Below are 26,672 nucleotides of genomic sequence, written 5' to 3'. Positions count from 1 at the left end.
AACAAACGGGGCTGTGATGGTGCTATGGAGTGTGTTTTCCCTGTCATACAAGTTTATCTTTCTGAATAAAGAGCAAGATCAAAGAAATGTTGCTTTAAAAAGGAAAACACTGGAAAGATGACAACGCCTGAAATAAGGAACATTTTCCGCAGTGTAGTCACCATATTTCTGTTAAGGAAGGGAAATGCTGATCCTGAACACTGGTGAACGGCCTGTTTTATAGGATCAGAAAAGGCAACACATGAGAAGGTAATGATGAGGAACGCCCTGCAAGTCCTCCTCTGCCCTTTTGTAGGGAACGTGCAGCTGCTCCGACAGCAAACAAGAACGAACTGTGTGCCTCCTAGTCTGAAAACCAAAGCTGATTATTAGTTACCTCGGGGCTCGAGGGACTTCGCAGCTATCAGGAAGGCAATAAGTGTCTGCAAATGTTAATTTTTTTCCTTCGATGCTTTTTCCCTTTAGTCCAAAAGGTTTGTGTGTGTCAGACCTCTTCCTTGTTACTGGAGAAAATGTGGTGTGAGTGAGGTAGTGCTGTGTTTTTGCATGAATGCCAAGTGGCTCTTACTTCTGCGGACCCTGGATGGAATAACCCGAGCCATTCTGTGCTGTACCACGTCTGCTCCTGGTGTGTGGTAAAAGTTTTTGCCTTTCCCAAGCCTCACAGAAAACACAGCCACTCGCAGACGGAGAGGGTGGGTTTTACACGGAGGGCTGCTGCCGGATAGCAGCAACTAGTCAAGCGTGTACGCGCAGCTGCGCTCAGTCGCGGTCGCTGCACCCTGTCACGGTGAAGAGGAAAGAGGTGGTGTGTGTTGTCTTTGTGAGGGGGTGGAGGAATCAGCAGCTTTTTGCATTAACGGAGCAAATTGTTAGGTTTCTACTGCAGTCTTCGGAGCCTTTATATGCTCATGTCTTTGCCTGGAAGACACGGCTATTGCTGAGGCTGATCGGGGTGCGAGCCCAAGCCTGGTAGCCTTCAGTGAGCTTAGAAATGGCTCTGGACTGTGGATAGTAGCTAGAAGATGAAAGAATTGGAGCTAGTGCAAATGATAGCATTTACAGTTTTCTTCCTAGCAGCCTGAGGGACATTGCTGATGAGAGATGGACAGGGCAGATAAAAAGGAGCAGGAGGTTAAGTTTCCTCTTGTGTTACAATGCTAATTAGAATGGCAAAGACTGGGCTGAAGAGCTGCCTGCTGCTGTAGCTCCAGGACAAAGCCGAGCTTCTCCTGGGTAGTCAAAACATGGAGCTGACAGCGAGCTTCCTCAGAGAGAAGCTTGTGAATAGTGTGGTGAGTGCAGAGCAGAAATAGTGCTGTCTTAAACCTCTAGGTATTGCCTGTATCCTTTTCGGCTTTGAAGCACAAGGTCCGTCTGTTCTGCAGAGAGTATCTGCTGCTCTCTGAACAGAGGCACGGTGAATTGAGCCACCTTGGGTTTCTCTCTTTGTGGTAGCAAAGGATGCCCAGTCACTGCAGGCAGAGAGGGCTTAACTGTGCTTGCTGTTCGGTACAGGGAAGTCGGCAAAACAAACTTGGTTGGGGTGGCAGGCTGGTTGGGGCACGCATGGGTGAATGACAGGCTGGATTCCTGGTGTCGATCAGGAACACAGGCTGGGAAGCAGTGACCCCTGGAGCCATCTAGAAGAACCATCTGCCTTTCAGAGGCCAGTTACCGCTCTGCAGAGGCATCCAGCTCAGTGGAGGGCTGCTTTAAAAAAAAACAACAAAAAACAAAACACCATTTTCTGGGACACAGTGAAGACAAGGAGCTTACTTCAGTAGATGGTCCTGTCATCAGATAGTAGCCTGATGGTGCAGCAGTTTGCTGCTGGCTCCCGTCCTGGCACCTGGCCGCGGGTTGGCCTGCGCGTGCCTGGCTGTTTCCATGTGTTGTGTTGATAGGTGACTGACACCGAGTTTCCTTTCTCATGTTTCAGGAGCTGTTGGCCAAATGCTGCTGGATGCTGACAGGAGAAAGCTGATTCGGAGACGAGCAGCCAGAAATGTTTGGACACGTCGTCATTTTGGATCTGTAAGTCCTTGTTTGAGGGGAAGTTGCCTGGAGGCACTGCGAGTATATGAGTGTCTCTGGAAATTCTCAGATTTGAGGGTAGGTTTCCAGTCCTGGTAGCTTTTTGAGGTAGGTGGGGAGGAGATGGCAGGCAGTAGCTGCTGGGTATTGGGTAGGAAGCAGGACAGTCCTGCTTGAGCCTGAGGAACTGTATGCTGAGAGACAGCGAGGCCTTTGGCGTGTTTGTTGTGAGCGCCACGGCGATGGAAACATGCAGGGACCCATGGGGGCAGCTGTACCTGGAAGCCCCTGCTTGTGTGCCAACCCGTCTGGCCGCTGGCTTTGGCTCGATGCTGAACCAGCTCCTGCTGGGAGCTGGCAGAAAAGCAGATTCAGACTTCACTGACCTGGTCCTTCCTGGATTTACACATTCTCTCTCTCCCTCCCTATGCTTTGCAGCTTTGCCCTGCAGAGCAGTTAGACTGTTGTGAAGCTGTTTTTAACTTTGCTAGTCAAGACCCGACTGTAGCATTGTAGTAAGGAAGGGGGCCAGACAGCTTGTTGGGCCAGGGCCAGCGCTAGGGCACCTTTCAGTTTGTTTTGGCAGTGCTTGGGTTTGCGTGGTCCTGGTTGCCTGCCTGTTCCATTCACCTTCCATCTGGCTCTCCCCGTGTGCATACAACTGCTCCACGCCCTGCGCTCCTGTCCCGCCTCCCAGGGCTTGGTGCCATGGACAGGGGAAAAAGCTGCGCAGCAGCAGAAGTGCGTCAGGAAAGGGAAGTCTCCGCTGCGATGTCTTAAGTCAGTGGCAGAGCGATAGCCACAGAGCTAAGCTCTTCCAGGCATCTCGCAGGTGAACCCATTTCTCTTCCTGTGGCGATGCGTACCCTGGGCTGTGAGCGCAGAAGATCATTTCTGAACTTGCGTTATAGCCTGGGTTGGATGGGCAGTATTTTACAGAAGCCTGTTAGCAGCAAGGTAGAGCGGGGCACGCTGTTTGCTGGCAGCCAGAGAGTAGCTTATCTTCCTCTGTCTTGTTGAGGTGTGGGCTATCACAGCGGTAGGCACAAGGACGTAATGTTTTGGCTCCAAGGAGAGACTAATAATTGCCAGCTCATTTGTAGGTGCACCGACTTAACAATTACCTCACTCATCCTTTAGCATTACCAAGCTTCTGTACCTAAGGCTTCGCAGTTAGCATCCCTCCGCAGTAGCGGAGGAAATTAGCAGTAAGGGTCCAGTTTCACAGGAGGTGCCTTTAGTCCTTCCTGGAACCAAAGTTCTCTATGAGCTATTGCTTCATGGATTTTGAGTTTGCATGGTCTTGATTGCCTTGAATGTGTCCTTCCCAAGTGACTTTCCAGGGCTATGTGGCTCAACTGTCCTAAGCTAACTTCCTTTCCTTTCAGAAGATCTGTTGTGAGTTCGGGCAGGCACTGAGAGTGAGATGAATATCCTGTCGTCCTTGGTTATAAACATTCCCCATTCCTTAAATATTTATGGGGTGAGATTTCAAACTGTTTCTTTTATGGATTCTAAGCTATTTGTTTCCCTTCTTCAGGGCATCTGAGTGAGTGTCTGTGCTTCATGAAGCTTTGAATTTGAGCCGAGGCTGGTAAGTTGCTCAGGTCTTAGGGGCTAGAGAAATGATAGTGGTTTCATCTTGGGATATCTGCATGAGTATCTCCTGTCCTTAGCCTGCCAGGAGTTGACAGAAGAGAACCACCTGGTTGATGGTGGGGTGTTGACAAACCGGCTTCTGGTCAGGATTTCAGCATTTCTTCTTGAAGGGGAGAAATGTCTTCACAGCAAGGCAGAGCCAGCTGTGTTGTTTGGAGGTGCGGTGGAATGCGTATTGTTTTGCTGGATGTGATTTTTCTAAAGTATTAGAGATCGCTTCACCTAACTGGTTCCTTTTAAGAGAAGGGATCTTGAGGGAACGACTGCAGCAAAGTTATATTTTAAAGATTTTGAGAGTGGATTTTACAGGCTAGTTCTAAGAAGTTGCTCATGTATGTGGAAAACACGTGAGAGACTTCAGTGAGCCTGTGTTTTTTTAGCATAGTGGAGAACAGCTTACAAATTGTTCTGTGAAGTGTAAAGCCTGCTGTGGCTTGGAGCCACTCTGTGCTTGGTGCAGGCATTTCAGTCCTCCCAGGGGGCTCGGTCTAAGTGCTGAGAGGATGCAGCTAGGCAAGAGTGGATGAGAACTGCAGAGAACTCTTCTTGGGGCCCCGTTTAGACACCTAACAACATGTAAAGCTTCACTGGCTAGAACAGAAAGCAAGTCTGCCAGGTCACTGGCCTGGCAGTGTCCATTGGCCTGCTGTAAGTGGGATTTAAATGGCCCTGCTGTCGGAGGAGTGGAGAGGGTGATCTGAGCTGAGGCAAGTCCTGCCCTTTGTAGTGCTGTAGATCAGGCTCTGAGCATTGCGGAGATGCTACGCTTGGTCGGTGATAGAATCCAGCAAGGGGAAGGGGTATGAGAAGTGAGTGCTTACCCCCAAATATAGGGGTACTGTGGATGATGCGTGTATTTTTATCAGGGGAAGTCTGGTGTCGGGCCCTCTAGGGACTTCTTGGTATCTCCAAGATGTCCTGTGTGTGCTGGAAAGGCTGAAATCCTGGCTGCTTGGTGGGAAGCCTTCCTGCCCTCCACTGCAGTCGCGAAGTGGTGGAAAGGAAAATTATCCCATGTATAGAGGATAGCTGCTTTCCTTCTACCCCATATTTTGCTCTTGTGCCGCTATTGCTCCTGCAGCAGGCAGATTCTTCCTGCTCAGCACAGTTTGGGTAAAGGGACAAAAACTGATCTGGTCTTTCTTGCAGTGGTACTGCTGCATGTTGCAACATCTGACCATAGGTACCAACATCAATGGCATTGCTCCCTAATTTGATGCCACCTGTGACTTGGGGGTGGTCTTTTGTCTTTTCTGACAGAGTGAGGAGTTGTAAAGGTATGGGACCTCCTTCTGACAGGCCTCCCGTGGTTTGCCCCGCTTGTGTCCCAGTGTAAGCAAAAAAACTTCTCAGTTTGGGCTCTTTAATGGCTGGAGTCTCCTCCCACATAGTCCCTGCTGACAGTGGCAGCACATAATCAATAACTCCTGCTGTCACTGCTGCCTGTGAGGCTCGCTGTTTCCATATTGGAAAAGGCCTTTCCTAAAGAGCCTGATCGATACGCTGCTGTGAGGCCTGTTCTCGTTTGCTATATATAATCCAGATACACACAAACTACGTGAGTGAGTGTGTGTGGAAGGGGGGAGAGGATGTGCCAGCCCTCCGCTCTCACTGGCTGGGAGGACACAGCTACCTCTGACTTTGCTCCCTCTCCTGCTGCTGCCGCTCGGGGCTTGCGGTCACATCCCTTCCTTGCTCTGTCCGTACTCTGCATGGGGACCTGCTCTGGGACTCCAGGGGAGCCGACTTCCTGCTGGGTTGCTTCTAGGGTTGGATGGAGTGCGTATGACTCTCTCTTCTGTGCACTTTCTGCTGTTGGTAGGTAGCCCGCTGGCGGAGCCACGCAGGTGGGAGGATGTCGAGCACGGCTCCGTCGAAGAAGCCGTACCGCAAGGCGCCCCCGCAGCATCGCGAGATCCGCCACGAGGTCCCCATCATTCGTGACGACCAGGATGGAGTGATCTTGGCCGAGCAGAGTCAGGTAACGGCTTGCCGGGTGGCAAAGGGATTAGCACCGATGCGCCAGCAAACAGGGCTTAGTTGCACCGAGGCAGGCCAACTCGAGCAGGCGGAGGGGTTTGAGGTTTGCGACCTGAACTTCTCCTCATCGTGGTCCCTGGAGTCCAGCAGTGAGAAGGAAGTGGCAGGGTGCAGAGCAGAGTTGAACGTCAAGAGCCAGACGGTCTTGCCAGCGCTGCCGCGTGGTAGGAGGATGGGACAGCAAAGTGGGAAGCGGTGCCCGAACCGCACTCGTGGGCACCTCAGCAAATTTGTGAGCCGTAGCATGGAGACAGTCGTGGTGTCTGGAGATGAAAAACACCATCCCGCTTGCTCTTTCAAGAGCAGAAGCCTGGAACGCTCGCTTATGTTTAAAGAGCCTCCTGAAGTCTTGACGCCGAGGAAGTTTCGGGTCTCCTCTACGCACCTGCCTCTGAAAGGGATCTTAAAGCAGACCGGCCTGCGGACAGGCACGTGCCCGGAGACCCTACGCAAGTCCCGCTCAGTCGAGACACTTTCCCGTGGCCGTGGCTCCCGCAAGTACAGCGACCCTCAGCTGTGCCTCGGCTGCAGGCAGAAACGCTCGCTGGAGCGCAGCAGCGGTGGTGCTGCCGACTCTGTCAAGCGCAAGGAGAAGCTGAAAGAAGAAAAAATGCTGTTCTCCAAATTCCTGGATGAGATTACCCAGCGGGTGCTGAGTCCCATCCGCTTGCGCTCGCTGGGAGAAACCAGGGGAGCAGAGCAAAACCAGAACTCTGCCCGTTTCCCCAGGGGGTTTGACCCAGAAAGCCAAGGGGAAGGTCATCTGGAAGAGGTCAAAACCAAACGTGCAAAAGAAAGATCCTCATGCCCAAGCAGAAGAAAAACAGAAAAGAAATGTGAGGGGCTGGGAATGGCTTCGTGTCACAGAAATCGTGCAGAGGAGGCTGAGAGAGTTTCCAGATTAAGAAAGAAGCCCATTCTTGGGAAAAAGAACAGTAAGGAGAAACTTCTTTCCTTGGAGAGAAGGGTGGTAGATCTGTGCCAGTATGAGCTGCAGAAGCTGGCAGACCTGGGGCTGGCAGGGACATCCTCTGGGCAGCAGCACTCACTGTCTTCATGGAAAAGCAGTGCAGAGGGCAGAAGGGATGAAAGCAGTCCCTGTTCACGGCTATTACAGCCACACCATCTGTCTGCTAAATTCGGGCAGAAGCATAAAGTGGAGCCGAACCGCCCAGAGAAAGAATCCTTTTCCCCTCCAACACACTGGAGTCGGGAGGAAGGGCCAGCTCTACCTAGATCCTCCCCTTCCTTCAGCCTGGCACTAAACAAGGTAGGTGCCAGGTCTGCTGGCTCTCACAAACGGGGGTCTCACAAAGGCCAGAGCCCCTGCCCGGACCTCACCTTATCTGTAATGCCAGTGTGGGGGGAGAGACCTCAAGCTCTGGGTGCCTCATCACCAGAAGCTGCTGTCCTGTGGTGCTGCTCCTGTCGGTGCTGCAGGCTGGGTTTATCTTTTGGGAGGAACCAGCTTCCCTGTGGCAGGAGGAAGGCAGGAGCTGGTGCTCTTCTCCCCACTGCAGGCTTTCCCGTTGTGTGCAGGCTGGAGGCCCCCGGGCTGCAGGGCAGAAGGTGGGCAGCTCTGTTGTTGGGAGGCGTTGGGAGGCTCCTGGTGCTTTGCGTGCCCCGTGCCTGGCTGTCCTGGGGTACTGGATCTCTGCATCTGATGGCTGGTTCGGGTCTTTGTAAGCCATCTCCTCTTTCCTCCAGCCTGCTTTGGGGCCATTGCCTCGTTTTACTAGAAATCACCTTATCCCCTTTGCCTGGTCACTGCTCTGTGCTATGTGCAGGGGTTGGGGAAGCAGTTGCTAGCTAATTCTGCATGAATTACTGATTGCCGTGTGGGGTAACGATGTGAGGAAAGGGTGGATTGACGTTTGTCCCTTAAGGACAGGAAGATATATGTAGGCACTGAGCACTACCCTTGTAAAAGAGGTGCGCTGATGAAGGAAGCGGCCCCGTGGTGTCTTAGGGCCAGGACTGAGATGAGTTTGCCTTCTGTAACGTTGCTGGAAGCTCAGCAACCTCATCCACAGCTGCCTGTGGCGTGGCCTCTAAGCCCGGCGCTGGCTGTGACGCTTAATGGGCAATTTGAAGTGTGGCAGCGCTCAGGGCTTGTGCGGTGCTGCTGGTCTACCAAGCACCAAAACTAGTCCGTGGGCAGCTTGGGCTTTGAGAATGGTCACAGCCTTGAGCTTTCACAAAAAATATGGTTGTTGCTAGTGCTAATTAAATCTCTCCCAGCTGCGCTGGCAAGCAACAACCATCTTTTGGGCTAGCACGGGGAGTGTGAAGGGCGTGAGAGCAGCTGAGCCATGTGCTCTTGTTGCAGCACTGTCTCTCCTTGTTCTGCAGGTCCCTGCTCCAACCGTCTCTGGGGATCTTGCCCAGAACATTTCTTTCACAGGCTTTTCTGACCTTTAGTGTTTCTTGTGCTATCCCAGAATAATTACAGTGGCGCTCTTCAGGTCTGCAGAAAGAAACCCTTTTCACAGCATAATCTAGCTGGCGTAACTGGTAGACAGACACATCTTTTCATCTCCCAAACGACACACTCTGATTCTTCTGTGGGGCCTCAAGGGTGTTGTGATTGCTGTGGTCACAAGTCAATTGTTGATGCCTGCTGGCCTGTGAGATTCCTGCTACCCACTAACCGTGGATTTGCAGGAAAGTGAAACACCAGCAAAGGTGACCGTGTTGCAAGAGATGCTGATGCTCACCGTGGGAGAGCAAAGTTACCTAACTTGTGTGGTGGTTTCTAGCTCAGCTGTTCTACCGCGAACGAGAACACGCGGTCTGTCTTAGTGTCAGCCAGATGAATGGTGTGTACAGACCCCAGCTTCTAAGCTTGTCTACCCTGATCCCTCAGAGGAAGAGTCCCTGCTAGGGTCTAGCAACAAGACATTGTCCCTTAGGGGACAGTATGAGACCGACTCCTCCTCTGAAAGAATCTCACAGCTGTTTTTTTCCCTGTGCAGGAGCCCTTGACGGATGCGGAAAGGATGAAGTAAGTGTCCTGCTCCCCCCGTACGCTTGTTGTGCTGCATCTGCGTGGGTGCTGATTTCTCACATCTTGGTTGTGCCACCTGCACAGCAAAGCTGACTGCCCCTGCGGGCTCCCCTCAGATCTTCAGCCCTCTTGGGGCCATGTGGGCAGAGCTTTGGTCTGTGCTTTGCCAACCTCTGGAGGTGTGGGGACACAGATCTCCTCCAGTGCAGGTGCAGGCAGAGGAGTTGGTGGGTGTGGTGGAAAGTAGGAGATAAAGCCTTTAATACAGGTGGAGGGAAGAATGCCTTTTTTAAGCCTTCATGTTGTTGCCACTGTTGTAGTGTGAGCCACCAAAACCAGCATGCAAAGGCCTGCTGCTGGGTGAGGGTGAGAACTGGGCCCTTTGGGGGTGCGGGGCACAGACAGCTGCTAGCACTGTGCTTCCAACTCTAGCGAGGAGCGAGTTTGCACTGCCAGAGAGGAGCTGTGCTTCTGGCTTTCTCGGAGCACAAAGGAATGAAAAACAACAGGAAATCCTTCTGACCACCAAGCATGTGCTGGCTGAGGGGGAACAGAGCAGTTCGTGTTGGGATGGGATTCACAGCCGTGATTACACCTCTACGTGCACCCCACCACCTCTGCTACTGGGCTCAAGGCTGTATAGAGTGCTCTTTCCACCATGTATTAAAGGCGTGAGGGCTTTTGAGCAGCTTCAGGGGAGGAGAATACACTTTTACTCTTTTGCCTTCAGCTCTTCTAACCTGGTCTGGGATAAATTATTGAGTGGGTCTCAGTCACCGGAGAGCTGAGCAGCCCATCTGGCGAGTGGACTTTATTCAAGCGCTGTAACCCGAGAGGGAGCTGGGAGCTGATCTCACAGCTAGTATGGGCTTCTCTGCCCCTGCTCCCAGAGGGTTTGAGCCTCCCTCTCCTAACCGTGGTGCGTCATTCACTGCATGGGCTGGGGTCTCCTGACAGTTCAGTTCCTGACTCCCTGGAGCCAAGGTGTGGGGTCTTGAGCCCTAGAGCAGGGCAGTGGGATGGGAGTGCTGGTGTGGAGCGCTCCTTGTGCGCTCAGTGGTACCTTGCTCCTGTGTGCCCAGGTTGCTGCAGCACGAGAATGAAGAACTGCGCCGGCGGCTGACGTACGTGACTAACAAAATGGAGGCGATGGAGAGGGAGCTGGAGTCGGGTCAAGACTACCTGGAGATGGAGCTGGGCCAGAACCGTGAGGAGCTGGAGAAATTCAAAGATAAATTCCGTAGGTATGGAAAAGAAAAAAGAGGGACAGAGTTAGAGAGATCACTCCCACCAAGGACTCCCTCATCTGGTTTGAGCGGGCTGTGCCCTGTTGCATTTATCGGAGGCGTGCTACATCCTCAGAAAGGTGCTCCCCCAGACTGCGGGGAGGGTAAAAGCTTCACGACTATTGCTTCCTCCAGGGTGCAGCGTAGGCACACTGCTAGCTTGAGGGGTTGTCAGCAACAGGGAGTTCTTCATTTAGTGGATGTAAGGGCAGAATCCAGCTTGGGTGGCTATCTGACATGGAAAAGGAGCCACTGACAGCTGCAAGTAAATGCATTGCCACTTTACCTGGGAAGTAGTGCCTCAGTTAGAAATCAAAGACAGTCCCTGATCACGTGGTTATACGTAGCATAGCTCAGAGGAGTCATCCAAAGTCTTTCACACCCTCCCCAGCAAAAGCATGATAGGTCACCCAACCAACTTCAGCTTGCCTCTAGTAACTTGGGGTCTGAAGGCCGTTATGTGGCAGAGGTGAGGCACAGATAATATGCCTGGTTGTCTTAGTACTGTGCATACCAGTCTTTCTGGAGTTACAGAGCAAGTTGTTTTATGGGCAGTTATGAGGAAGACTTGCGTGAATGCCTGAGATCCATTCCTGTGTGTACAACCTTGATTCTGTAGGTTGCAGAACAGCTACACTGCCTCCCAGAGAACCAACCAAGACCTGGAGGAGAAGCTGCATGCCCTAGTAAGTGCCTTATTCGGTCCCTACAGAGAGGAGGTGGAAGTAGACCTATGTGTTAGGAGCAGAAGGGGGAAGGGGCCCTGGCTTTAGCCAGCAGACGTGGAGGTGGGCGAGGGTTGGGATTCTGGCCATGACCATCTATTCCCCATTCTGGCTGGTGTCATGAGCTGGTTCCTTGATTTACTGAGCCCCTACTTGGTCGTGCACGTGAGCTTGGTTGCCCGCAACATAACTGCATGGTGTTCCGTCATGTTGCTTCAGTCCCTCTCAAAATGCCGGGGGTGTGCCAGCCAGTCCTGGGGTGGTCATCCTGGGGGGACGGGGGCAGTCAGAGCAGAGCCAGCGTGTGTGTGTGTCTGTTGTGTGCATTCATAACACTCATGGCTGTTTCTTTTCTCTCCCTCCCTCTCTCTCTCTCTTTCTCTTTCTCCTCCCCACGCTGCTGCTGGCACACGCTGGGCGCGCTCACCTCTCAGGCCTCTCTCAGCCAAAGCTGGATTTTTGCAGTTGCGTCTTTTCGTTTGTGTGTTTTTTCTTTTTCCTCTTTTACGTGTCTCGGCCTGTCGGTTTCATTGTCAGTCCCACCTACACCAGCCCAGCTGGAGGGGCCCCCAGCCCTCGTCCAGCCAAGGGCTCACCTGGTATCCAGCAGCTGCCCGCAGATGCAGCAGGCCCTAGCTTGCAGTGCTCCATCCTAAGAGCGTTTGACACCGAGCCAGCTGGAGCGCGGTGCGCTGGGAAGCGGTGCCCATGAGCTGTGGCACTGCACAAGATGCGGATGGCTGTGAGCCTCCTTTGCTCCCTTTCTTTCCCCTTCTGGGCCGTGAGCAGGCAAGTTGAACAGCTGCCATGCTGATTGCCTCCATGTGGCCCAGGGTGGCTCTGTGTTCTTACTCTATCACGTGAATTTCTCGGGCCAGTCTTCATTGTGCTGGTGCCTAAAGAGACCGAACGTCTGGGAAGGATTCTCCTAACCTCCCCCCTTGTGTCACTGTGCTGTACTTGTGACACAGCCGGGCCCTGGGGGTCACAGCCTTAGAGCAGCTCAGGGCAGCGTTGGGGGAGCTTCTTGAGAAGGGAATGGCTTGGGTATTCGGAGCTGTTGCCCCTCTCTGCTGTTACGTCTGGGTCTCCGTCTGCCCTGCCCCTAAACTGTCAGGGAGTCTAAAGAGACAAGACCACCTACCTTAGGGTGGGCATTACGTGAGCTCCAGGTCCTTTTTCTTACTAGAGCAAGGCTTGAGCTCTTTCAAGGCGCTGCCCTTTCCCTGCCAAACAAATCTTCTGTCCATTCAGCACAGGCTGCTCACCTTTACGGGCAGTGTTCTTGCTCTGTTGCCCCAGAGCGGAGGGCTGGGTATCACAAGCTTAGAGGTCCTTGCTGCTGGTGGCAGGATGGGATGAACTATTCAAACCCACTGTCTTTCCATCAGACACCCTATAAACCAGGGCAGAGAGGAAACATGGTTGTGCTGCGAGAAGAGATACTGCATTACGGAGGTTTAAACTCAGCTGTTGCCTCTGTAACTAGCAGAGTGGCTGGCTCCACTTGCCTTTGGAGTCCCTCCCTGGGTGAAGAGCCAGGCTGTCCCCCTTGTCTGTCTGTCTAGAAGTTTTTGTATCCCAGCTGAACACGTCATTGTGCTATGCTTGGGGCGAGGTGGGTGGTGAAGCCGGTTTCTTCTGTGCTGGGGAGAGTTACACCTTATGTTCTTGCATCCCAGATTAAAAAGGCAGAGATGGACCGCAAGACGCTGGACTGGGAGATTGTAGAGCTCACTAATAAATTGCTTGACGCAAAAACTACCATCAATAAGCTGGAAGAACTCAATGTAAGTGTGAATCTACAAATGGTCGTGCAAATGTGTTGAGGTGTGGGCTTTTCCTCTGGTTCAAAGTCATCAGTGTGAAGGAGCATGTGAATGACTTCAGTGTTTATGAAGGCGTGGGAGTTGCACGCAGCAGTAGGGACAGGCAAACAGAAAAAAGGCCTGAGGGATTGGGCAAGGGGGGGCTGATCTTCAAGTTTGGTGTTTGCTCTTTTGGTGTCTGAGCTTAAGGTTTGACCTGAGCCCACTGTACCAACTGAGAGGTCATTTATTCTGTAAACGGGAGGGAACTGATGCCTTTTCCACGCTATTAATGTGGAAGCTCCTAGATCCAGTGCCTATTTCCATTAACTGCTCCCAGTCCCCTCCAGTCTGTTTGCAAGATGCCTGACATTAGGCAGTGTCTGCAGGCATGGCTGGGAGCTCTGGGATGGGTTAGCAAATCCGATGGGACTTTTGGAGATTGTTTAATTCCACAGGGAGAGAGGAGTTGAAAGGGACGTGTTGGCTGAGCCATAAGAAATACACGGTGGTGTGCAGAGGAGGGGAAGGCAGGTGCCCTCGTGAGTGGTTCATCACATGCAGTCTTCTGTTTGAGCAGCACCTGGCCAGGCGGTGCCTTTTCAGGGAGCAGATGAGTCTGACACGGCCGCACACTGTGCCCTTTCTTGCAGGAACGCTACCGACAGGACTGTAACCTCGCCGTACAGCTGCTCAAGTGTAACAAGTCCCACTTCAGGAACCACAAGTTTGCTGATGTGAGTAGCAGTCCTGCTGAGGCGGGGAAGGAGGGCTCATGGTTTCCACCTGTGCCTTGCCTTTTTCAGCTTTCTCTGCAGGGCTGTTGGCCTCTCATCCTTCAGCCTCAGGCAGAGGTGTGGGGGGGCTCCTGTTCCCAATCCCACTGGGAAGGCAGCACAGAGCCTCTGCCAGCTCCTCTTTCACACCAGCTCCATTTCACAGCTCAGCCAGGAGCTGTTATAAAAAGCACAATAACCTTGAATTTGATAGCCTGCTGGGTGCCTGATGGAAGCTGGCAGGAGGACAGACCTCTCTCTTACCCTGCTCCGTCCTCTTTCCTTTCTCACCTGGCCACGTGCAAGGGCCATGCTGGCTGATAAGGAGTCAAGCAGAGTGGTAGGCTGACCCTGCTTCACTTCTCGCTCTGAGGAGCAGTTTGGGGGGCAACCTTCAGAGTGCCTTTTAGGCCTCCTGAATGGGAGAAGTTGGTACCAGGACGTGCTCCCCCTTGTGGGGTCTGCTCAGCTCATCCTGCCTTCAGGGTAAGCAAAGGTGGAGTCTAGGCCTTTCACGTTAGTGGCATCACTTCTTCGGTTGGCAATATGATTTGGGCCCTTACCCCAGCTCTCTCTTTGCCTTTGCCCCTGGTCTCCAGCCCTTGATAAGTTCCTCTCAGCAAAGCCGTGTGCTCATCTTTAGTAACTCAGCAGGTGACCAATGTGTCCCCCTCCCCCATTGTGTCTCAAATTAGCACTCTTGAGGTCAGTGTGTATCAGTTACTGCTGGGGTAACCTTGACCCCTCTCCCAGCTGTCTCCCCTCCCCAGGGCTTTGCATTCTGCCCCCCCAGAGCGCCGTGTCCCACGCTGGAGGGGGTCGGTGCCGAGCAGCTGTGCGGGCAGTCTGCCCCACAGCCAGCTGTTCTCACGCGCCGTGCCCTGTGCCTCCAGCTTTGGACGGAGTTTCCTTCTGGCTGTGACACAGGACAGACCTTGTTGTGCCACGGAGCGGCTCGTGGAGCTCCACTGTCCACACTCTGCAGGGGTGTGCTCGGCAGGGCGACGAGGAGAACAGTAGCACCCATTTGAAGATCAAGGAGCGGTGCTAAACCCTGTTGACACCTCAGTCCTGAGGCTGTGGTAGTAAGCCTGGCGTTTGCATCTCCGAAATGGAGAGAGTGAGGAAGTGGGATCGGCGGGGACGAGGGAAGGCATCGATCCTGATCCACGGGCAGGCTGCCAAGGCGGCAAGGCTGTAATTACCGCGTGTGGGGAGCACTGCGGATCCAGCACTGGGGGCTGTTCAGTCACTCTGGCGCAACCGCCAGCTGATTTTCCACAGATCAATAGACCTCTCCCTAGCATGGGCTGGCTGGGCCTTGCCTCTGTGCTCAGAGGCGTGGGGGACGGAGTCCTGTGCGCCATCTTTTCATGGTCTTTTTCCAAGCTGGGTCTGTGAGCCATGGCCTAGAAACATGACCAGTGTGACAGCTAGAGAGCCTTGTTAGTCCCTTACATGGGGCAGGTTCTCTTTGGAAAGAGAGATCTACCTCGAGACAAGTTGGGTGAACGTTAGGATTGAGATAAGGAGTAAAAGTACACGTGAAGATTGGTTGGAAAAGGCAGGTTAACTGGAACTTAGTGGTTTCTATGGCAGTACCCTTCTGATGTCCTTTTCCTTCTCCCCAGCTTCCCTATGAGCTGCAGGACATGGTCAATAAGCATTTGCACAGCACTCAGGAGTCTTCAGGCCCTGGTCAAGAGGCAACCCATACCTTGGCCCCGTCTGACGTTGTGCCCACCTCAGTCATTGCCAGAGTCCTGGAGAAGCCAGAATCTCTGGTGCTGAATTCAGCCAAGTCCAGCAGCGGCAGCTGTCCCATGGCTGAGGATGTGTTTGTGCACGTGGACATGAGTGGAGCCCCTCCTGATGCCTGCAACAGTGCGGGACAGCTGGGGAAGGAGGGAGGGGATGCGGGCAAGCAGCAGAACGGTGGCTGCAAGCCGCAGAGCAGTGTGGAAAGCGTGCCCGAGGACGTGCCAGCCTTTGAGAAGCTAAGTCCGTACCCTACACCATCACCCCCCCATCCCATGTACCCTGGGCGCAAAGTGATCGAGTTCTCTGAGGACAAGGTAAGGATCCCGAAGAACAGCCCCCTGCCCAACTGTACGTACGCTACGCGCCAGGCCATCTCGCTCAGCCTGGTGCAGAGCGAGGACGAGAGCTGCGACAGGCACCGGACGCTCCCCAGCAGCCCCGCTTCGGAAGGGCGCCGCTCGGCCTCCAGCTGTTCCTGCCAGCAGTCCCCCAAAGCAGCCAGGGCTCACGGCTCTTCCCAGAGCAGCCCGTTCAGCAGCCCTCCCCAAATCCCGAGCGCCTTTGCCAGCTCTGCCAGCTCTGAGGAGGACCTGCTGGCCAACTGGCAGCGTATGTTCGTGGACAAGGCGCCCCCCACCTCGGAGCGGGTGCTGATGAACCGCACGGCCTTCAGCCGCGACACGGCCCCTGAGCTGCAGAAGAGGTTCAGCCGCTCCATGCAGGAGCTGGGGAGGGCAGCCTCGGCTTACTCGGACGGCGAGGAGTCTGCGCAGAGCTGCAGCTGGACCGTGAGCCGGGACTCGAGCGTGGACACAGACAGCACCGAGTCCAGAGCCCGCAGGAGCCATTTCTCCTCCGACTACGGCACGGATTTCTCCCAGGACGAAGCCCAGAAGCTGTTGCAGGGAAGTGGTGGAGGCCCTGCTGAGCCTGGAAGCCCCCCACCGGAGAAGCACAAGGACTATGTGGACCTTGGCTTGCCCGAGAGCTCAGCTGACGAGAGAGAAATGTTGCTCCAGGGAAGCAAGGAGAGCGGCCAAGGAGGAGCTCAGGAGGAGAGTGGAGAAGGCAGCAGGGTCAAGCCTCTCTTCGGTCGACCGCACCGCAGCCCCAAGAGGATGGGGGTCCACCACTTGCATCGCAAGGACAGTCTGACGCAAGCCCAGGAGCAAGGCAACCTTCTCAGCTGAGGCAGGAGAAGCAGCAGCCACGTGCTGCGGAGCTGTGGGATGCTTCCATCTCCCCACCTTCTGAGGGAGAAACCTCTCAGTACCCTCTTCCCCCGGGGGAACTCTGGGCTATGCTCTGAAATTTTATATTTATTCTCTTCTTTTGCTGCCTGCAAGAGCTGGGGTCCTCCTTTCGTGGCACCTCAGGCCCCCAGTACTAGCACACATTGTGCAGAAGCACACCCACTGCCCCGGCGCGCTCGTGGCTCTCTCCACAGCCTCACACTGGTGCCTGTACCGGACTCTGTTCTTGGTACCCCTCGTCCTGGTGCCTCTGCCTCTCTGCGCTCTCACCTTCCCTTTCCCCTTCCCGCTCAGGTACCTGAGGCCCCGGCTGCTCTCCTGCTGGTGCCCGCAGCTGCTCTGCTCTCTTTCAACGTGTGCCAACGGGGCAGAGTGCCTGCGCGGTGGTGTCTGATTCCCTGGGAGCCCCCGGGGGCCGGGAGCGGGGCACCAGGACTCTCCCAGCGGATGGCTCTGGCCCCCTGGGGGGTGCCGGCGTCTGATTTTCCTGCTGGCTTTTGTTTTCCCCCCAGCCCTTTGGGTGGTTCTCCAGAATCTGCCTCTGCATGTCCCCATCACGGGCTCGGCGCGCGGGTCCCCGTGCTGCGGCACCCCCAGCGTCGGTGCTACCCGCTGGGGGGCCAGCCCGCCCCCTCCCCGGGCAGAGGAGGTTTGGTTCTGGGGCTTTGTTTGCGCGTCTCCTCCCTCACACCTCTTCCCCCGCTCTCTGTGCCGTTGTTTTGTTTGAATGGTGCTGACTCTCTGCTCTTGGGTGGGCTTCTTTCTTCTTCCCCAGCCTTTGGTTTTGGGGTGTATTGTTTTTCCTTTCCCCACCCTGCATAAACAGCCACAGCGGTTGGCAGCCAGTCTGCTGGCGGCGCGGGGGGCGTGTGGAGGAGGCTCAGCTCCGAGCCGCGCTTCCCTCTGATCAGCCTGCAGAAATCCCTCCAGACTTGGGAACGAGATCTTGCCCCCGGGGGAGCGAGGCGTGAAGGATGCTACTGGGATTTTCGGGGCAGGGCTTCGCGCAGGGCCCGTGGGGATGCGAGGGCAGCGCTCTGGGGAGCCGCTCCCCGCGGATGCGCTGCCTCACGGCTCAGCAGCAGCCCTTTGCCAGGGTCTCTTGGTGCCCCCTTCTCTGGAGGGGGCTCCAGGCTGGCTCTGGTGCCTCTCCGGGGCTTCCCCTTCTGGGTAGGGCCTCTGTGCGTGTGTTTTCCTAGCGTAGCGTGATCTCGTGACTTTTCTTCGCTGTCTTGTGTGCTCAGTGTCTTGTTGGGGAGGGGGGAGGGAAGGGGAGAGGTCTGTAGGTGTAGGTATTTTTTTTGAGGGCTTACAAAGCCCGGTGTCCCGTTTTAATTTCGTCCTGTGCCCTTGTCTGTCTCATGTTTCTCACCTGGCCCAGGGGTGTGAGGCAGAGGGCTAGCCTGGTTCCTGGGCTGTGCTCCCCTCGCACCTGCTGGCTGTCCTTGGCCTGCTGTTTTTTTTTTTTTCTTTTTTAGTTGGATTTGCGTTGTCTTCCTGCCCTGCTCCGTTAGTGCTCCTTGCTGTGCCGGAGGAGAGCATCTCCCTGCCAGGGAGGGAGCCAACAGCCAGAGGTGCAGCCAAAAGCTGCCCGGGGGCCCTGCTCCCCTCCCAAAACCCACGTCTCTTCAGAGGGCTGCTTGCAGCTGGGGCCTCAGCTCCAGCCTGGAGGCTCCAGGGCCTGTGAAAGGGAGCTGCAGGCCTCTGGTGGCTCTGCAGGCGGCTCGGTGTCCCCTGCGCCGTCACCGTGCGTCCCACCTCAGGCAGCTGTGGAGCTGGGGCTCAGTATTTCACTACAGTATTTCACTCGATTCCTGTGCAAACAGGCTGGTGCTGAGAGCAGAAGCCTCCCCTTAGCTTGCAGGGCGTTATCTCCCGTCCTGAAAGCAGGGATGGGGTCCTTGCATTTGCTCTCCTCTGCCACTGCGCTGCTGCGCTGCTTCTGCAGCATTGCTGAGGGCTTCCACCTGCGGCAGCTGCCGGGCATCACCTGGGGACGGGCGCTCACTGAGAGCTCCTCTGCCTCCGAGACCCCCTGTGGGACAGCCGTGGGCCAGCACAGCCCCTCGAGCTGGCTGGTGAGGGTGAGCCCGCGCTCCCATTGCAGTCGGGGCTCAGTCCCGTCTCTCCTGGCATTGCCGGTCAGGGGCCAAAACCCGCTCTTGTTGCAGCTGACGGTGCTGGGCAGAGCCGGCCTCCCCCCTGCTTTTGGTTGCCGTAGCCTGAAAGCAAAGCAGCGGAGGAAGAGGGGTGGGAACCGAGTGCCCAAAGCCTTCCCATGTTTGTTTTACAGCATTAGGCGGGCAGGGAGAGGGAGCGGGCGGCCTCAAGGGGAGCAGAGCCCTCGCCTGGCTGGCATGCTGCCTGCCCTCTGCACTCCTGCACACCTCCGGCAGCGTCGGCTCTGGGGCCTCGAGCTGACCCCACTTGCCGTGTCCCAACGCCAGACTGTTAATCTGTAACTAACGTGGTTTTTTTTCTGAAATTTTCAAACTGATGTATATTTTAAGACCAGAAATAAACTATTTTAAAAGTAAGGGGTGATGGCTGTAGTGTTTTCTCACCTGGGTGAGGACCAGGACCAGACCCCTCTTGAGCACGTGTGGAGGAGCAGAGCCTCTCCCTCGTGGCACGACGTGCCAAGCTTGCTGGAGTGTGCGTGCCACCTGTAAGCTTGCCAGGCAGCTGTGAATTCGCTGGTCATTCACTCTGTGCCCGCCTTGGCAGCAGCCTTCCAAGGTGTTTGTGCAAATTAAGTTGTTTGTGTTGGAGGAGAGGCAGCGTCCCAGACAAGGAGTAACATGGGGGATGACTGGTGTTTTACAGCTGTAATCCTATCAGAGCAGACGCTCTGGAAACTGAATATGGATGGCTCAAAGATCAGACTGAGCCTGCAGGAGTGACTCGTGTCACTTTTGACTCAGAGGCTGATGGTGGTTTAAAAAAACAAGCGGATTGTTTTTTTTAATGTTTCCCAGAGTTGCCTGGTTAAATAACACAGGCAATTTTCACATTATTTAAAGGCTGTGGAGGCGAGGCTCGCTCTCTCAGACCCTCTGGGATGAGCCCTGTGATGCCGTAAGCAGGCTCAGAGTTACCCAGAAAGCAGCTGAGCCTTCTCCCAGCTGGGCTGAGTTACTGCTGCCATCCAGAGCCTTGTTTCTTGTGCTTCAGGAGCCAAGCTGCAGCTCGGCTGGGCCATGAGCAGCCCCCTGGGACTGCGGGCACGCAGAGACAGCCTGGGGGGGGAGCCAGGGGATGCCAGGTCCCGGTCCCAGCCCCGGGCGGTGCTGCCCCCTGCTGCCCGCAGGCAGGGCCGGGGCACTGCTGTAGTGCCCCCTCCTGCAGCTGCGAGGGAGGAAATTCCCGTTTTTGACACCATTTCTGTGTCAGCACGAAGGCCCCCGCTGCCACCCCGCTGCCCCGTCCAGAGGGAGCGGCGTGACGGAGGCTCAGGTGGCTGCGAGCGGTGCCACGTCTGTGACCTTTATAAAACTCTCGTTGCGACAGCAGGACAAGCAATAGAAAGACCATCTCTTATACACATCTGAATAAATACAGCCTGCACCCTGCGGGGCGCAGCCAGGCGTGGGGGAGAGGCAGGGCAGCGTGAGCTACACATGCAGCGACTGGACAATCACAAGCGGCCGACGGGGCGTGTGACAACACAGAGACGCGTGTGGAGATTCACTCGGACCGGGCTCCGGCACTCAGAGAGCTGAGGGAGCATCGACGGGACGTGAAATGTGCGAGAAGACCCTCGGGGCAGCTCACCGGAGGCACGGGGACTGGTGGGTGCGCGCTCCCCCCGGCGTGCATGGTGCGAACGCCGGCCACGCACGCGGCGCTCTCCCTGGCAGAAGCAGGCAGGGTAGCCCAGCTACATCTCTGTTTCTGCTAAGAGGCTGTCACCGAGTCCCGACGTCATCAGGACCATCTGGGAGCTGGGAGCTGTGTCGAGAGAGGGAGAAAACCATGAGCCTTTTGGGCTGCGGGAGAGCGTGGCTCCAGAGGTAAGGATGAGGAATTACAGCCCTGCAAGGTGGGATGTAAACCGCTGAGATGATTTGGAGGTTAAGTAGGAGCTAGGCCTGCTCAGGTTCTGGGGAATCACTGTTAGGAGACGTCTGGGGAGGGGGGAAGGCAAAGACAGCAGTGAGACACCACGGTGAGGACCTGTATTTAGCTCCCAGCAGCTTGGGGTACTGGCTGTCAAGAAGAACATTGTCTCTGAACACCCTGAAGCCTCCCTGACGCAGAGGTGCAGCGTTAGTGGTCCTGCTGACCCAGCCGTGCCTTTAGTCAGCCCCACACCTTTAAACCTGCACGCACTGAACATCTTTTCAGCTCTACAGACAGCGTCCAGCTAGGATGAGCTGGCAGGCTGCGCGCAGCCCAAACCCACGTAGGGTGCTGGTGGAGCCTTCCCGAGAACAGGGAGCACGGCGGGCAAGCAGCCATTTTGTGGCAGCAGAAGTCTGGAAATCCTGATCTTGCGCCGTGTGAATGGAGAGTTTGTGCAGCCCTCCTCTGCCTGGCTTCAGGAAGGCGAGGGCAGTTTTCTGGCTCTGGGATGGCACAGAGTGCTGGCCAGGAACTCGGTGACTCCCCCTGCCAAGTAAACTGGCTGCAAGGAGGATGGGCATGCATATCAAGTAAGAAGTCAGCAGGGTACTGGTTTTCCATCCAGAAGACTTTCTAAACCCCAGAAAAAAAAAGTGTTTTTCCTGGATGTGAAGAGGGGAGATAAATAGTGCCCATGTGCTTCAGATCCAGATCATACATATTCAAAACTGCAGAGGGGGATCTCTGTTTTGGGGATCAGTTTCTGGACACTGGATCCCAAACTTGGCCAAAGCTGCCAGCAAAGGAGTTTTATGGCTCTAACAAACGAAGAACCAGATGTTGTGAGGCGCTGGGAGTGGTTGGGCTTGTCTGCTAGCCTGATATCAGAATTGGGAGGGAGGGAAGGTCAATTAACAATGTTAGGTGAAAAAAAGAAAAAAATGAAACCACCAAGCCGGCAGGATCACGATGTAGGCATGGCAATATACAAGATTGTGTATACACACGCAACAGGCTATTGATATTTCCATAATATACCTTTGTTTCTGTTACAAGCCACTGCACAGGCAGGCTGTGGCACCTGGCTCACCCCTCACAAGTTTGGGCCACAGAGATAGGAACAGCTGATCCTGTGCCTGTTCCAGGGAGGTTCTGGAAGCAGTGAGGAATGACACGAGTTTTGGCTAGGATATCTGGCAAAGGCCCCTGAGATCTTTAACGCTCCTGCCCTTGGTTTTAAGACTTTGCACAAAGATTTAATTCCTGCAGCATCAGGAAAAACGCCTCTGAGGTACCGTTTCTACTCTTTGCTGCATTGTCCTTGGAGGTTCCCTTTCCAAGCAGGCTCAGCCCAATGCTACTTAACGTGAAGGTCATGGCTGGAGGCAGTCTGGATTGCAGCTCGCAGGGATAAGGGACAGGTATCATTCACCAACCCCACCACGAGAGACCAGTGGCACTAGAAACACCCCGGACATCCCTGTTCCTGTCTGCCAGCCCCACGAGACCAGGCCCCAGAGCTCTTACTGTTCTGGCAGATCCAGGGGTTCTTCTCCCTGGCCGTGACTTCACGAGCCTCCGTTTCCTCCTCTTCCTCGCCCTCCGAGAGCAGGTCAGAGATCTGCTGCTGCAGCTCAGGACTAATGTTGTTCTCCGCCAGGATGAGTGTCCGTAGGGCTGTGGGGTAATTCTCTACCATGTCCAGCAAGGTCTGGGCAGAGAGTGAGATAAGCAGGCTGACAAGCAGCACAAACAGCAGCTAGGTTCAACAGGAAGAGTTTCAACACCATGACTCCTAACAAGCTCCAGCCCTCCTCTTTGTACCTCTGCCATCCTTCAGCTTTGACTGCCCTTTGCCAGACTGTTTGAAAACCTGAGGGCTTCTTGTCTTTCTGTGGGAAGAACTGAGCCTGGATTTCCTTTCTGCCCAAAAAGGAGCCTGCTCTACACGTGCTGCTCCCACATACCCAGGCAAGGCCCCTCATACTGCTGGGAGCTGGAGCTCTGAAGGCCTGTGCTAACAAACCTTGGCTCCATCTGCACATGGACCTTTACCTCTGATTCTCCATCACAGATCCAACCCCTTACTTCTTCCAAGAAACCCAAACTACAGATGGAGCGGTGTGACTTTCTCTGCTGACTTGAGGGAGGCCCAGGAGCCCTAGGTCAGAGCTGTGGCTTCCAAGTTCCTCCTGCAGCTGAATGCAATGGGCCTGGGGAAAGCAGCAGCACCTCTGGGTGCAGGGAGGGAAGGGGATGTGTGTGGACTCTGGAAAGGGGAAGGAGGCAGGTAGAGGTCCTAGTGCCTCTATAGGTGGCCAGGACCTATGCCACTGAGGCTTCAGTGATGCTGTAGAGTAACAGGTTTCCTTACCTGGGCTGACTGGTTGGTAAGTCCTGTTCCCTCCAAATCCAGAACTTCAAGGGTTCGACTGGAGGCCACAGCGACAGCGAGCATCCCTGCTACCTGGTCACCTGGAGGAGAAGCAAACCAGGGCTGTTGGCAGTGCCTGCCTTCACTCACATACCACCCCTGCCCTCGTGAGGCTGGGGCTGTCATGGAAACACGCTCTGTGAATTTCTGCCGTCAGACAACTTCCGAGTCTCAGCTACCTCAGGGGAAAAAAAGCTGTTAACTGAGAAAAGAGAGAAGATAAAGGTGCACCATTTTGGGGGGTATGGGAACAGTCACTGACTGTCAGGGGGAACACAAAAGAGCACAGTGAAATTGATTTTATTCCCCATGGAACTGTGTCTGCCCACATCTCCTTTCTACTCAAGGATGTGAGGGCCTTTAACATTCCCTGAAAGGGATCTCAGATGCAGAATAAGGAGCTGAATAATCTAAGGGAAAGTTAGAGCCTGGTGGAGGACTATGCGCCAGCTGAAGGGCTGCCACCCTGGAAAGGGGGAGACTTCTGTGGGTGGGTGCAGCAGGACCGGGAGCACTAGAGATCGACACCAGTGAAGAGACTCCAGCGTGTTCTCCTGACGTTCCCTGGGGATGTATGACTGCGACACCTTCTCTCCTGAGGAAAACCAGGCTGACACCAGGTAACAAACACCCCGGGGCCTTCACCGCCCTGGAGGGGGAACCTGCTCAGACAGGGCCTGGAGGGAGGCTCCGTTTCCAGCAGGGAAGCGAGGTGGGAAGCGCCCAGCCGCTGCTCCGGGTAGGGAGGCACGGCCTGGTCTCCTCCTCGCCACCTTGCAGCAGAGCTGGAGAGAGTTGGTTTCTATGGCAACCCATGCCAGCCTCTCCTCCTCCTCCTCCCTGCTCCAGGAGAAGGGAAGGGGGGAGCAGGGGGATGCTCGGCTTCTGCCAAGCTGACGTCAGGCCACGGGGCTCCGGCAACGGGGCAGAAGCAGGGGGTCAAGCGTGATGACAAACGCGGGCAGGGCACAACCTCCTTCCTGCGCCTGCCAGCAGGGCACGTGGCCACGCCACACAGACCAGCAAGGCTGGCTTCCCGACAGCCAAGCGTGCTTGGCAGGGTGGACTCGCTGCTGGGGACCAGAAAGGACCAGTGCAAGAAACTGCCCATCCTGCTGGTGAAGCTCTGCTGCCCAGGCAGAGCGCAGTTCCTGGCCACCCACCAAAGCAAATTTCACAAGCCCAGAAAGGCAGGAGTGCAGCGTCCCCTGCTCGCCCTCCCCTGTCCCCCAGCTTACCCAAGGGGTTGTAGTCCAGGTTCAACACTCGGAGCTGGGAGCTGTGAGCCACCGCAATGGCCAGGCGTCCCCAGCCTTTGCTTGTGACGCCTGGGTTGGCGCTCAGCGTTAGCTCTTTGAGGCCTGGAGAAGAGAGAGAAGCCAAACCAGAGCCTGAGAATCACCAAAGCAGCCAGAGGGGAACTAGTTCAGCTAACCAGATCAGCTCCGAGTCATGTCCCCTGTACTCCGACAGGTTAAAGGGTCTGGTTTGCTCTGACAAACATCATTTTTTATATCACTGCCTTCCAGTGTCCCTTCATCTGCCCATGCCGTGACTGCCCCATTTCTCTGCTCTCACAACCTGTGTTCTGCTTACCCTAAATAGCAAGCACAACGGAGACAAGTAAGGGGTGTGCGAGGTGACTGACTAGAAGGAGGTGGCATGAGGTGACAGGTCAGAGGGAGGATCACAGGGACAGTGGGCTCTGAAGCCTGCACCTAGGAGGAGTGACCGGCTGAGATAACAGCATCGGTGACGTGGTGAGCACAAAGAGGAGAAGGTGCTCGGGAGAGGAGTTGGAAAGCACTATGAGCCTCAGGGAAAGGGGTGCTGATACCTCGGTACCTGCCAGCTCCTGTGTTAATTGACCCACTGGCGTCAGACCACTAAAGATCATCCCCTGTAAAGACGTGAGCTTGGTACTAAGGCTATAACCACCCATCTACACACTCACCGAGTGCACCCACAAGTGGGGACAATTCTCAGGCACTGACAGTGAACCCAAGTGCTGGGGTAGGGGGTACACCATATATTTATCTGTGGTCATTATCAACACATAAATAGAAAATAATAAATGCAAAGCCCAAGCTCTCCCCTCCTCCGGTTTCAAATGCTACTGTCATAAACCAGAAGCAACCTGTTGGTCTCTGAGCAACAAACTGCCAGCAGGACAGATCAATAGCAAAAAGCCCATGCCTGCCCGAGGGAACCAGTCCTATATTGCTTGGCTTTTCTGCTTTACTTAAGTCAGGAAAATAAATTCCTGAGCCCAAACTACAGAGCCTGCTTCTCCCAGGGCTGAGGATTTACTGCTGCACCTATCTGCTCCATGTAAAAGCTCTGCTGGTTCTTGTGCAGCCCACGGCTCCTGGTGCTTACCTGACTTAGCCCCATCGGGTGGCAGGAGCCCACAGATCAGGTTGATGCCTTCGTCCCCCAGCATGCAGTCTCCTAGATCCAGAGCCACCAGCGAGGGATGGATGGAGAGCGCAGGGTTGAGGAGGGCCAAGCCTGCATCTGTCAGGGGACTGCCATGGAGGCTGCGTAGGTAAAAGGGAAAATTACCACGGAGCCTTCTTCCTGGCTGCCCAGGGGTGAGCTAACCCGGTGGGGAGCGAGAAGTGGGTGAAGTGAGGAGGAGGAGGAGGATGACAAATCCTAGTGTCAGACAGGGAAAAAGCGCCGGGAAGGCTCTGCAGAGGGGGTCAGCCGGCAGCTACGGAGCCCGGCAGGGACGAGGGGGTGCGGAGGACACTGGCGAGGCTCAGGCGGGTCCTTCTCAGCACCGGGGGAACCCAGGTTTGTGGGGACGGGGCTGAAACCATGCCAACCAGGTGGGAGCAGAGCTAGCTCCCCCCAGCCCGGTGAAGGGCGAGGGATTAGCGCCTGCAATGTCAAGGACGTTTCTCCCCCGACGAGACGTAAACTCCGGGGAGCTGCCGTCCCCAGCAGGCTGGGCACCCCGAAACACCACCCGGCCGGGCACCCCGCGGCTTCCCCGCTACTCACAAGAGGGACTGGACGGAGCGGTTGGTCTTGAGGGCCTCGGCCAGCTGCTTGACGCGGTTGATGTTGGAGACGATGCCCAGGTTGAGGTTGAGCTGGGCGAGGGAGCGGGACTCGGCCGCCCCGCGGCAGACGTGCCCGAAGTCCCGCTCCGAGAGCTGGCAGCCGCGCAGCGACAGCAGCCGCACCGAGTTCTCCCGCAGGCTCTCGCAGATGTCCCGGATCTCCGCGCCCGACAGCGTCTCACCGGAGATCTGGATGGACCCCGGCAGCATCTTCCCCCGGCTCGGGGAGCCGCCGCCGCCGCCCGCGGAGCGCCGGGGGGGAGCCGCTCTCCGCGCTGCGGGCCGGGGCGAGCTCCAACGCCGCCGCCGCTGCCACCGCCGCCGCCGGGCAATGCCGGCCCGGCCCACCGCGGCCCCGGGGGCGTCACCGCGCAGCCTTACCGGCGGCCGCCGGGCCGCCCCGCTCCCCGCGGCGGGCGGCGAGACCCGGGGGAGCCATCGGCGGGGCTTAACCCGGAGCGGCGCCGGGCTCCGTCCCCACGCCGAGCCGGGGAAGGAGCGGTGCCGCGCCGACCTGCTGCGCCGGCAGCGGCGGGAGGGGGCCGGGCAGCCCCGCTGCTCCCGCCCCGCTCCGCCCGCACCTGCGGGGCCGCCCCGCCTCCTGCCTCCTCCGGGCCGTGCCGGGCCGTGCCGGGCCGCCTCCACCCCGTCCCACCCCGGCGGCCCCCGCCGCCATTTTGCGCCCCGGCGCCGCTCGAGGCCCCTGAGGGGCCGCCGCCGGTGACCGCCCGCTGCCATGAGGGCAGGGAG

At 55.9% G+C, this 26,672-nt stretch overlaps 2 protein-coding genes across 3 annotated transcripts; one reads left to right on the top strand and one right to left on the bottom strand.

Moving 5' to 3' along the window:
• The first annotated feature begins 1,942 nt into the window (after positions 1–1,942).
• On the top strand, positions 1,943–18,889 carry TJAP1 (tight junction associated protein 1). Of its 2 annotated transcripts, XM_080585768.1 has the most exons (9): positions 1,943–2,037; positions 3,578–3,631; positions 5,519–5,677; positions 8,712–8,740; positions 9,826–9,987; positions 10,649–10,715; positions 12,437–12,544; positions 13,216–13,299; positions 14,970–18,889. In XM_080585768.1, the coding sequence occupies exons 3-9, from the start codon at positions 5,552–5,554 to the stop codon at positions 16,287–16,289; spliced, it is 1,896 nt and encodes a 631-aa protein (XP_080441894.1). In that variant the 5' UTR covers positions 1,943–2,037; positions 3,578–3,631; positions 5,519–5,551; the 3' UTR covers positions 16,290–18,889. The 2 variants fall into 2 exon arrangements, with proteins under 2 accessions (XP_080441894.1, XP_080441895.1); XM_080585769.1 differs by lacking the exons at positions 1,943–2,037; positions 3,578–3,631; positions 5,519–5,677; ... (1 more) ...; positions 9,826–9,987; positions 10,649–10,715 and adding an exon at positions 10,756–11,218.
• Positions 18,890–19,869: 980 nt separating this feature from the next.
• On the bottom strand, positions 19,870–26,660 carry LRRC73 (leucine rich repeat containing 73; the record flags this gene model as incomplete). Its single annotated transcript, XM_080585778.1, has 6 exons — positions 19,870–20,303; positions 21,945–22,128; positions 22,792–22,892; positions 24,090–24,212; positions 25,231–25,391; positions 25,861–26,660. 6 exons carry the CDS (start codon positions 26,658–26,660, stop codon positions 20,233–20,235), a joined length of 1,440 nt encoding a protein of 479 aa, XP_080441904.1. The 3' UTR covers positions 19,870–20,232.
• Positions 26,661–26,672: the final 12 nt, after the last annotated feature.

This window comes from Anser brachyrhynchus (assembly GCF_964034855.1).
Source record: "Anser brachyrhynchus genome assembly, chromosome: 3".
NCBI classification, from domain to species: domain Eukaryota; kingdom Metazoa; phylum Chordata; class Aves; order Anseriformes; family Anatidae; genus Anser; species Anser brachyrhynchus.
This window is presented reverse-complemented; position numbering and strand designations above follow the sequence as displayed.